This window comes from Cryptotermes secundus, unplaced genomic scaffold (assembly GCF_002891405.2).
Source record: "Cryptotermes secundus unplaced genomic scaffold, Csec_1.0 scaffold572, whole genome shotgun sequence".
Classification (NCBI taxonomy): domain Eukaryota; kingdom Metazoa; phylum Arthropoda; class Insecta; order Blattodea; family Kalotermitidae; genus Cryptotermes; species Cryptotermes secundus.
Genome location: NW_019725849.1, coordinates 358,731 through 371,353, shown reverse-complemented (window position 1 = coordinate 371,353; position 12,623 = coordinate 358,731). Strand labels below are relative to the sequence as shown.

At 40.2% G+C, this 12,623-nt stretch overlaps 1 protein-coding gene across 3 annotated transcripts in view; it reads left to right on the top strand.

The window, feature by feature from the left end:
* Nucleotides 1-12,623, top strand: part of LOC111863755 (phospholipase D1) — a 64,541-nt gene that overhangs the window by 42,966 nt on the left and 8,952 nt on the right. For all 3 annotated transcript variants that reach the window (XM_023850372.2, XM_023850373.2, XM_023850374.2), the window contains exons 16-19: nucleotides 2,716-2,829; nucleotides 9,042-9,253; nucleotides 9,850-9,975; nucleotides 11,970-12,078. In XM_023850372.2, the coding sequence (XP_023706140.1) occupies nucleotides 2,716-2,829; nucleotides 9,042-9,253; nucleotides 9,850-9,975; nucleotides 11,970-12,078 (561 nt within the window). The remainder of the gene's footprint in view (nucleotides 1-2,715; nucleotides 2,830-9,041; nucleotides 9,254-9,849; nucleotides 9,976-11,969; nucleotides 12,079-12,623) is intronic.

Genomic DNA, 12,623 nt, shown 5'->3' with positions numbered 1-12,623 from the left:
AAATGGTGCCATTCCATACTCTGCTGTTTCATTTCAGGCTCAAAATGGTGAAACCAGCGTTCATCACTTGTCTCAGTACAGAGCAAAAAATCATCACCTTCGTGTTGATATCTCTGCAGCAGTTCTGAGGGGATGGCTTTTTGCTGACCTTTGTGGTCTTCAGTCAATAACCGCAGGACCAAACGAGCACAAACTTTCCTATAGCCCAAGCTGTCAATCATCTCCTGTACTGCACTGTGCCCTATTCCAAGTTTTCGGGCTATTGTGTCCACAGTCACCCACCTGTCATCTTGAATGATCTCATCCACTCTTTCCTTGTTGCGTTCAGTTGAGGCTGTTGGAGGACGACCGCTCCGAGACTCATCTTCAGTGCTGGTGTTCCCATCTTTAAAATGTTTCACCCATCTTCGAACACTGCTTACACCCATGCACGCACTTCCATAAGCATACTGAAGTCTCTGGTGAATTTCTGCAGCAGGGATTTCCTCTTTCACAAGAAATTCGATGACAGCACACTGGTGAAATGACATATCGTTGTCGGCCATTTTGTTAGGAGTGATACTGGTCACATGACATCACAAGACACTCATGGTTAACACAACAGCTGGTTCTACCTACCACCATACTCTCTTTCGTCTGCTGTTCCCAGGTTACATGCAAAAAGAAGTTGCTCATGACTTTCGGTACGACCTATGTAATATATTTATCTGCCATATCTCGTATCAGATGCTCTGCTTGAATCTTGAAGTCTCTGAAAGATGTTGCTAAATGTTCTTCGATTTGGAAATCATCACTGGTATTCAGCAATAGAATCATATGAATTCTTGTCATAAATCCCATAAACATATGCCATATCTGCATATATGGCATTTGAAAATGTAGAAGGCATAATTGCATGCAAAACATGAACAGCATGCTATGAGACACAACACTCCGTGATTAGTATCTGCTCGTTTGATTCAGTGCGGTGCATGCCCATGCTGACACACATTGCTGCCACCATGAAATTACTGTCACTTACAGACAATCGTTCTGAACATCCATTATGCCCTAAATGCTGAGAACTGGACGCTTGTTTGTATGAAGTTTCTGACAGAGACTGACCTCAGGTATAAGCCGCTGAAGTTAAGACATTAAGGGTGACACACCCTACATGTACGAGGTATTTTAAAAAGGTGTGGTCTTAACTTACATAAGCTATGGGGAGGTTGTGTGAAGTAGAAAATATAAAAGAATATTTTCCTGATTTATATTACTGAGTTACATGTCACAATTGTCTTTTGATAACTCATTCAGCCGCTGACAAACACTGTGATGCTATGTAGTTTCCTATGCTTCAACATATGCTGCTCCACTTCATGATGCTCACGTAATAGACTGACTGAATGATACATTTCTCCAACAGTGAATAGGACAGTGAGGGCCAGTTGTATGGCCACCTTGTTTCTGTGACCTCATTATCCTAAGGGCCTTTTCTGTGGTTGTATGAAGGAACATGGTGGATGTGACAAGTTTGAAATGGTGATCCTAGTAAATCGGTGAAGCTGCTGAGATGAGCCATGGTCCTGAGGTGAGATGCTGCTGGACTCCCTCAAACCTGTATGACAGTCCAAGGCAGTCATTCTGAAGAAATGTAAGTGGTCTGAGGAGTTACCAGAACACATTAACATTTGATTTAACCTAATTATTGCATATTTTACTAACATTTGGCTAAACTGATATAGAAGTTGCGGTTAGTAGATCTGTGTGTTGTGTTCTCACAGCAGTAACTGTGAAGAGTACAGCCTTCTGGGTTTGCAGTGCCATGTAGTTTGGTAGATGTGTTCCATCATTTGAGAGGAACATGTTTACTTCCTCTTCAGGATTGAAGAGTAAGCCAAGCAAGAAACCAGCAAGAAGCAGATGGCACACAGTGTTCTGCCATGTTCTGCTTTCCAGCTGGTTCTTGCTGGTTTCTTGCTTGGCTAACTCTTCAGCTCTGAAGATGGTAGTTATGCATTCCTCCAAAATGTCTATGGACTCTTACCAGTCTACCTGGTGTTTGCATGCTGTAATCAAGGACCTTCATCATCAGCATACTTTCAATTATGAGGCATTATAAATTGATAATGGTTATAAAGCCTAAATGTGTATATTTACATTTTCTACTCCACATGACCCCCTCATACCTCTAGACCACACCTTTTGAAACAATGTGTGTGTGTGTGTGTGAAACAATTGGTCCCTAATTGTCAGGGACCATTTGACAGTATAAGTGCTTGACAGCTGTACTGTGTTTGGGGGGAGGGGGGGCATAATTTGAGATTTAAGATTATTTTATAATAAGGACCATAATGATCCTTACAGTTTGCATGTGTTGTCAGGCATCTAAAGTCGAGGAGGATATGATGACCTAAACATTCATCCTAAATGGATGAATTCTGGAAGGCTTACTCAATTTTAGTAGGCAGATCTGTTCAAAGATACCTATTTGGAGACTGAGATATTGTGCAAAGATAGTATTAAGAGGGGTGTAAGAGAAATATGTTGTGAGGATGTTGCCTGGGTTTAACTGGCTCCAATCAAGTTGTTGAGATCCTAATTTTATCAGTTGGTCAGTCTGTAAGCATTTCACTCAGTCATTGATGAGACACAGAATATAATTTGGCTGCAGATGTTAGTGCATTTTGTGTGTTTTGGTTGGCATTCTTGCTTCACACTTTTTACTTGTTTCAGTTGGAGAAAGCAAAGCTCAACCATTCGTACCCATACCTCTTGCCAAAGTCTTATGACAGTATCAGCCCATGCCCACCAATTGCTGGTATACATTTACATCGCATCAACTGCCAGGTAAATTGTGCATAAGAGTTCCTCATAACTGTACATGAAGACACTTATGGGATTGTAACCAGTTATTGTTGGACAGCATCTCTGAGATTTGGTCAGCCACACTGACTAAACAGCAGTACCATGTATTGGAGATATTTTTTTAGTTCTAGCTTAGATTATGCTAGTATTTTGTCTTTCTGTCTGCAGATGGAAGCCTTGTGCTCTTCTCTTCTTCCTTCACCATGCAATGCATTTTACATATCAGTACACACCAGAGATGATAACACTGCAATAGCAGAGAGTTGCTGCTGTTTGATTGCAGTGGCAAGAGCAGATCAGATGAAATTTAAACAAATCCTGAAGTGGCTCTTAGCCCACTTTTACTCCTTTCTTCCCTCTATCACTCATTTTTCCATATTGCTTATCTTCTACTCTATATCAAATATTATTATCAGTCAAAAATTCCAAATATAAAGGGAGTGCAAAATTTTGAAGATATATCCAACAAATTTAACATGGACAATTCCTATACTTATGCAATAAATTCTTCGCAAAAGTAAAACAGTGACAACAATATAACCTGCGTACAATTGCAAACAGTGACAGGAGATTCGACAAGTAGGATTCAATTGTATGACCATCTGCATATAATTTCAGCAAGCTATTTCATTAGCTAAATTGCATTTTATTATTAAATAAACTCAAAACAAGACTTACAGCACAAGCAGCCTGTGGAATAGGCAAGTTGGATTTGTTAGTTGTTCTTGGAACTCCTAGCTTTGTTTCTTTTAAGGCTGGAAAGACAGTAACCTTCTTTCTGCCTCATGAAATATTGTTCAGCAGATATTAATCTTTGTTCATGTAACAACTTTATGATCTGCACTTCACTGTTGTTAGATAGTTAGTTAGTTATTGGAGCGGGTGGGTTTCCCCATGCACTGAGACCAGTATTGGTCCATTGTGCTTCCCTCTATGATATTCTACCAGTCTCTATACCCTACCAATATTGGTGCGTACCATCAGTCCCGACCGAGCCAGCGAGTTCGGCCTCTACTGGCTTGGCGGTATCTGTAATGCTTCCCCCATCCATCAGAGGCGTTAGAGACTACTGTTGGGCGGGAAATGTCCTTGAATTTAGCTCAGTGACCTCCTTTGGAGATATGAGGTTCTTTTACGTGCCGTAAAGCTACGACACGGGACCCATGGCTTAAAGTCCCTCCTGGAGGACTTGTTCCCTTCCGCCCTTAAAAATTCCATGACCTCCGCCGGGTTTGAACACGCGTACCACGAGTCATGAGGTTGGAACGTTACCTCTAGACTACGGAGGCCGCTTTCACTGTTGTATGATAATGCTGGTGTATCAAGTGTATCAAGCTTTACAAAGTTATATCAAGGTTGTTTGAGAATTTGATTTATGAGTGCGACTTGTTTACACACAAATCAGTTCCGGTCATATTTGAACCACCTTGTAGTAGCGGCAGAAGCACGTGAACAGAGTCAGAGGAATACAGGAGGTCGGCCTGTAAGAATGTAAAGTGCGATTGGAAGGTGTAATATTTGTAATGATTTGAAGTGATAGTTTCTGTTTTCACATCTGTTGCTAGGAGATCACCAGTGAAGACAGAGAATCCTAGTGTGTATGCAGTGGTGAACTGAAAGTGTGTATGTCAGTGATAGCACTGTATTGCATGCATTTAAGCGTGATTAAGAGGGAATGTGTAACCAAGATGCTAATAAATCCAATCATCCGAACTAGAACCCATCATTCCATCATGCATACCACCATACACATGACAGTACATAAGAATTACACAAAACTACTAAAACTGTCAGCATGACATAATTTTGGAAAAAGTTGTTATTCCAATCTGTGTTCCAACTTAGGTTTGTTTTGCAAATTTCAGTACTTAAGATATTAAGAAGGATTTTTGTTAATGTATAGAAATGTATTGTTACGTGTATTGTTTCTTGGGGATCCTAGTTACCACATCGCCACTGTTTTGTCCGTAACGCCTGTGTCCTGCACAGCATGTTATCTTTATTCCGTTGGCGGCCACTTCTTTCTGCTGGCATCCGAAGGTTCCCTGTGGAGTTTCCTTCTTGAAGGCATTTCTCCAATGTCATGCCACTGTCGCACGACGGGATGTCTTCCTGCAGTTTTTCTTCTGCCATGCCACTTCCACGCGGCAGCTAGTTCCTCTTTGGGCGACGGCCAATTCTTTGTGTGGCCCATGATTTTCCCTTGCCGAGTCCTTCGCTTTCTGGCTGTGGCGCTCCGCGGCCAGTTTTCGGTCCAACACACAGCACATAGGAAACATCTAACCGTAAGCCATACAACTTCAAGCTGACATCTCCCATCTTCGGGATGAATTAACAAGGAGGAGCTTAACATTTTACATCAAATGTTTTAAAAAAATTTTTTAAATATTTTAACATTGGCGTTTTTACTTGAGGGCAGTTTCGGATGAAATGTGAGAATTGATAGTGCATTCAACAATCCTAGCAAGTGTTGTGCTTTTACACGTCGACATATTGTAGCAGCGTCCACGCAGCAAACATAACTGTGTACATCTTAAACAACGACAGTGTTTTCATGTTTGTACTATGTGCCTCTGATGATGGTTGTGTTAAACCGAAACATGTAAGGCAGAAGTGATAAAGAAGTGACCTGCAAGTTGTTACACTTGACGGACTTTCTATCGACTTTGTGATTGATAGTGTAACGGACCAAAAATGAAACAATTCAAAATAACAGACTGACTTCTTTGGTGACTAATCCGATACTCTCTTCTTCGGCGGTTGGATCCAGACTAACTGTGCGAATGCATTAAACCCCATTTTATAACCTCGGACGCTGCTATGCAAATGAACCCTCTGTTATAACCATGGAGACTCATTTTAGAACTACAATAGAGCGATTGTTGTTTCCTATGCAACGGTCTATTCTAGCGTTTCCATAGAAGTGACTCTTCTGGATTCCAGACACGTTACATTATGAAACCAATTATTAAAGCAATGAAATTGTATCCTACTATGTATATATCACTAAGGTTTAAATAAATCTTGTATGATATGTTGCATGAATCATCATACCAAGCAGAGAAAACCCTTATCATATGTTGCTTCTTGCAAGAAAGAGAATAGAAATCAAAAACCTTTAATTTTTTTTTAGTTATCTCCATCAAGGTTCCATATTTATTTTTATTCAAAGTGGTATGCACATTTTGTCAAGGAAATTGAGATTTCATTATGATATTTTTAAGGTAAAGGTAAAGCTGTCCCTGTAACAGGCCGTGGAGGCCCATAGGGTTGTGATGGCCCTGGTCCCAGCATTCCTGTTGCCTGCACCTCTTATCTGGTCTTCAGCTGTTGTCAGCTGCATACCAGACTCCCATCTTGTGGCTTCCAGGTCACACCCAGTCACCTTGTAGAGTCCTGTTGCTTCTGCATTTCATCATCTGTTTTCTACGTCTTGTCCTGTCACTTGTAGCTCACTGCTGACTTCACAAAGACTTTAATTCTGCTGCAGAACTATCGCCATGACACCCTTCAACTGTCTGCTTAGTATGTCTGTTACTTTATGCTCGAATTCAGGTTTTATGTCACTGTTTTGCTTTCATTTCTTCTTTGCAGCCCACCAGCTGATCTTGGGTGGCACTTGCACCCTTTTCGAGTTCTTGTTGCATTTTGTCCTGACCTTGTGGCTGGCACTCAACTTGATTGGCTACTCAGAAATTACCTGTAAAGAGAGATCCACCTTCAGTCCAACATCTGACTCCTATTATAATATGTGTCTTTTTTGGAGCATTTTTTTCAGTTTGCCATTCATGGTCATGACACACTTGGTTTTAGTTCATGGCTAAATGACTGAACACTACTGTACTGTCTTCTTGCACCCATCTTATCACTGCTGGTTCAGGACTCGCCCACAACAGTAGTCACACCTCATGTGAATGCTGCCTGCAGCTTTTACATGCAGACTGAACTGAACTGAACTGAACAGCTAATTCCACACCTTTTTATTCCTGTGTGGTATGTTCTTGATTCTTCTTGTAGGATCCCAGTTAACCTCAGTCTCCTCAGCCTGCAGAATGTTCCAGAAAGGGACAGGATGCCGTGATTTTGCTCGAAAGAGCTGCTTCTATCTTCCCCATTCTTCACAAAAGTATTATTCTCCCATTATGATATGAATCACTGCATACAACTCGCAGTTGGTCCTTGGTTATTGGTTGTGCGTCAGTTCTTAAGATGCCTTTCCATGACTGGTTGATGGTGGTAATACAGCAATAGAATTGTGAAACTATTTGGCAGCTGAATTTCCAGAAAATATATCATGTGATCCACAGCTAGTACTTGGATGCAGTTGTTGATCAAGTGTTAATCAGGATTATTTGATACATTAGGATGTATGGAAGAAATATTGATTTAAATAAATACATTTTCATTACAATTAATAAACATAAATATGAAAAGTTGAATAACTGTCAAGTATTATTACATGCCATGGAACTGAAAGAAGTAAATGTGATTGAAAACATTAAGCATTATAGATCTATCAAGTCTTATTTTATAATTTTTTGCAATCCAAGCGGATGAACTTCTTTGGTCAGGTACTTTTTGACGGTACCATCATTTGCATCAGTGATTTTCAGCGCTGGATCTAAATCTCACCATGACAATCATCTTCAAAGAAACCACTACATTCTTTCTGGATATATTCATTTAGCACTTCTGCTTCTGAGAGCTTACTCTTGTTGCAGCTGGACAGCCACCCTTTTCCTTATATTCTGCTTGTTCTTTTCCTTCTTTTCAGTTTCTCATAAGAACTCATCTGACATGGTACATCTAATTGTAGTAACATGCCAAGACCTTGTTTCTTCATCACTTGTTATCATAGTATGGGTCACTTGTACAACTGGCAAACTATTATCCTATGCTGCCAAAGATTCGTCACACCCAGCTGGCGAGCTAGAACATCCAAACTAAGGATCACTAGAATTTGAATGGAATTCTGGAATAATTTTTGTTGTTGTAAGAAGCTTCTGCATCTCACCATGTCATTTCAGATAATTTTTCTAAAATACATATACCACTAAGCTTTATTTCTATAATTACCTCATTGGACTTTTTATAAAAATCATCTTTTACCTCTTCCATATTTCACAGTGGCCCAAGCAATTAACAGATTTTCATATTGACTGAGCAACAAGTTGTCATGCATCACAAAGCTTTTGAACCATCTATGTTCTGTTCTTAGATTCAGTCTCACCAGCAAGTTGTAAAGTTTATTTCCAACTAATTCCATTATCCAGCTTTCTATAATTCTATGGCTGCTTTGCACAATTGGTTTTCTAATTTCTATTCCCATTGCAGGTTTCAACCCTGGTCATTTTCAGTCCATGTCTGCAGAACCATTCACTTGCATCCTGGTGGTATTGAAGGCCACTGAATAGTCTTTTGGGTTTGACCTTCTTTCCCCGCACTTACAGCCTTTTCCAGATCTTAATTGTTATATTTATTATCCATCTACGAAAATAAGAAGAAATATGTGCAGAATGTTCATCAAGATGCAGCTTTTCTGCCGTATGATTGAAGTAATATGTATGCCATAAAAGTGATTTTCTAGTGTTAAAACTCTTACACATTGTATAGAACACTGTGATGTCTCTGTGTTTCAGTGTTTCAATCTCACATGTATTTCAAGCTGTGTGCCCCTAACAAATATTTTATATAGGATATGAGCTTCTCACAGCAGTTGTTATGAAGAGTTCTGTCTTTTGGGATATAATGCTGTGTAGTCCATTGAAAGTCAACTAACTTTTCAGAGCAACCTTCTTCACAGTCAGAGAATAAGCCAAGCAAAACCCGAACAAGAAGCACGTAGCAAACAGAGCATAGTTTAGTTAGTTTTTCATACAATTTTTATGTACGAACTTCACCCAGTGGTTGTCATGTGACTGAAACATGTGGTCATATTAATCATACTATTAGAGAAATATAGTTAGTGTGATGGTATACAGTGATCATATATGGATTTCATGCAAACAGAATACAGCATTTTAAAAATCCTGAACTTTGATTATGGCTGCTTCCTTCCACATACTTTTGAATTCATTGTTCCCTTATCATCCAGTAATTCAATGCTCTATGGTCTGAACCATACATACAGCACAGTATACCTCATAACATGCAAGATTCCTTTTGTGTTATTAATCAGTCCTTGTTTGCTGCAGATTGTGCGTAGTGTTTCAAGCTGGAGCACTGGGTTCCTAGACACAGAGACGGTAGAAGAAAGTATCCACGAGGCTTACATTGATGCAATCACAAGAGCAAAACACTATGTGTACATAGAAAACCAGTTCTTCATCAGCCTTGCCAGACGCAATACATCTGTGCGCAACCTTGTCTGTGAGACTCTCTTCAAGCGCATCATGCGTGCACACAGGTGAGTTGCACCTGAAACGGGCTTTTACTTGATCTGCAGCTCCATTACAAAAACAAACTGGTTCACCTTTATCATCTGGGTAGAAGAATTTTGAATGTCCATGTACTACAGGAGTGATGGCCATGTTGTAAATCAAGGGTAACATTTTATTACTAGGGAAGGGGGTGTTTTAAGTCTGCATCTCCTTCTATGTATATGGTAATTATATTTTAACTCAGAGGTAATGGTATTAGTGTTGAGCAGATGCAGCATTCAGCCAGCTGCACTACACAGTCCAGCTATCCTAATAATCTGTGCATCGCCAGTAAATGATTATGCTGTTTAGGGAAATAATTCCTGTTTATTATGAGAATCATATCAGACATATAAATGTACTGTGTGGGGAAAATGCAGGACTTCTGAATATTAAAGTAGGTGATACTGTCGTCTGAGTGTCAAGGGTACAGGGCAGTAAAGTGGTCCAGTAATAAGAAACAGGGACCACAAATGTGGGACATAAAAGTGAATAACATAGTGTAAACATTTTAACGCATGCTACATAACCGGCCCAATACCTGCTAATTAGTTTTCTTTGGTTGTTTGTTTTCAACTTGCAGAGAGGGCTCAGTGTTCCGTGTGTATGTGGTGATGCCACTGTTGCCGGGCTTCGAGGGAGAAGTAGGCAGCCCATCAGGCACTGCCCTGCATGCTGTCACACACTGGAACTATGCCTCAATCTGCAGGTACATACAAAGAGAACACTGCTTTCCTGAAAATGGATGGATATTTGGCCTAGTCTACGAAACTTCCCAGTGTCATCTCAAAATACTGTAGTCTTGAGATTCTTGAAGGTCTGTCCTTAATTGTATTGTAAGAATCTGGATATAGCAGTGAATGCCTGTGGCTCCACTGTTATGTTGGGTGGCTAATAACCAGAGAAATGTGCTAATTATTGAAGGCATTGTAACACTGTCTGTAGGCAAGAATAATTCTCAATATTCTTATAGTCTTCAGAATCACAAAGGCACTACTGTTATTGCTTATGAAGGACCCTCTGTCAGAAGGACCAAGGAACTGATAAAAGAGAAACCAGTTATGGTGGTGACAGGACTATTTGCAGGAAAGTGTCACCTGAAGGGACACCTTCAAAATGGGGTTGACACATAGTCCCATTTGTGAAAGATACCTAGAAAAAAATTAATGAGCCTCACACATCTTATGTGACTGTGAGGCTATAGCTTACTTACCATTTTGCCACCTGGGCCATTACTTTATGGAGCCAGCTGAATATGAAGACACCATTTTAAGTAAGATACTGCACTTCATTCAAAGTGTACAAGTAGGATTGTTGAAGGGTAGAAATAAAGGGGGATGCACAATAGATCACTGATGGTTGTACAAGGGCCAGTCTAGGCCTACCCCTTAAGTGCATTCATTCATTCATTCATATTACTTGTCATTGAAAATGAACTTCAGAGATAACAGATCTATTGTACAGAAGCTGACATGGTTAGAACATGTTAGAACATTAGAACATTAATGATGTCATTAATACAGGTACTACATCTGTTTCATACATGCACCATTAACTTCATATTGTCACATGATAAGAGGAGATGTGTGATTTTTGGATTGGCAATTAGATTTACTGAACTCTTAAACAACTCATAACTACAAATAACTACAATAATCTCACTGAGTTACACACTCCAAAGATCACTATAACTACAGCACACATAAAGTCTTCTCAGTCTGCACTAGCTATTGCTTGGTAGTGGCTTCGAATGGTGGACGTTGCCCTTTCTCTGGGTTCCAGAACTCTCCCTGGCCTCAGTTATCAGCTTCTCACTTCTCACAACTGAAACTCCCAATTGACTCACTAAACCACTAGTTCTCATTATATGGCCCCAGCACAGACTGCACAGAAAATGTCTGTTCCATTATTCTTTGTTCTCTCGTTGCCAGGGAAAGAGCGTGTCCACAGAGCTGTTCCTTAGCAAGTGGCCGTTGTACTGTCTCCTGTTTACAAACTGTTATTTGGCAATGGCTGTACATGTCACAGTATCTTTGTTACTTGCAATTACATATGGAAGTATGCAGTACTTTTCGACTCAGTATGCACTGTATGCATACTGGTGAGCAGTTGACNTGTACTGTCTCCTGTTTACACAACTGTTATTTGGCAATGGCTGTACGTGTCACAGTCTCTTTGTTACTTGCAATTACATATGGAAGTATGCAGTACTTTTCCATTCAGTATGCACTGTATGCATACTGGTGAGCAGTTGATGTGTACTTGCAAACAGGTCAGAAGTAAAACAGTGGCTCAGCCATGCTGTTGCATTTTATGTTTTGACTTTGAGGCTGAGAGTATCAGCAAACACATGTTTATAAAGAAGGAATTAGCAGCGGGTACAGCAATATCTGAGGCACTATTATACAACTTCATAATTAGAATACATGAGGACTGACCCTTTGCAAAGTTGATGTTAAGTGTTTTTAACTCTGTAGAGCCTGAAGTTATCTAAATAATGTTTAAAAATTGAGTTTATATTTCATAGAAAACACAATGCATCTCCATCACAAAGCAAACTGGTTAATGCTGTTTGGGGAAATAATCTCTGTTTGTTGTGAGAATCATACCACTTCATTAGCAAAAGGCTGACCTTTAATGTCAGTGTGGATGGTGTGTATAATGATTGTTTTTCAAAGTGTTAACGTGCATAATGTTGTACAGGGGCAGTGAAGCAATACTCACCATGCTCAAAGCTGCTGGGGTGGAGGACCCCAGTGAGTACATCTCCTTCCATGGGCTGCGCACACACTCAGTCCTCCATGGTGAGCTGGTGAGTTCTTGCTATCTTTCACAGCATTAAACCAACTTAAGAGTTGAAGATAACTTTTAGACAACCTACCTGTTCGCATTTCATATTGTGGAGCAGTTGTGCCCTCCTCCTCCTTCAGGGCACACAGTAAAGTAGTTAGTTCAGGCACTGTGCTACGAGCTGGAAGACTCGATTTGGATTTTTCAATTGATCTAACCCTTTCAGCCACACTAAGGCCCTGGGTTCGACTCTGCCTCTGACAGAAATGAGTACCAGTAAACTTCTGGGGGTAAAGGGCGGCTCGTTCCTAAGGCTGGGAAGCTCACCTCCATCTGTGAGCTGACTGTTTAGAAAATGTGGGAACCTAGATGTCTCACAACACTATGGACCTCTGCAGTCTGTTACAGGGATAGCTTTACTGGTTTACTTCCTCCTTCTGCATCTTCTTCTAGCCTTGTTTCAGTTTTATATAGGTTGATGGAGGAAAAGTCTCCAGTCTCTTCCTTCCTCCCACAATTTTTCCTTTTTATATTTTGATAGAGTTCATTTTCCAGTTATACTCTCTG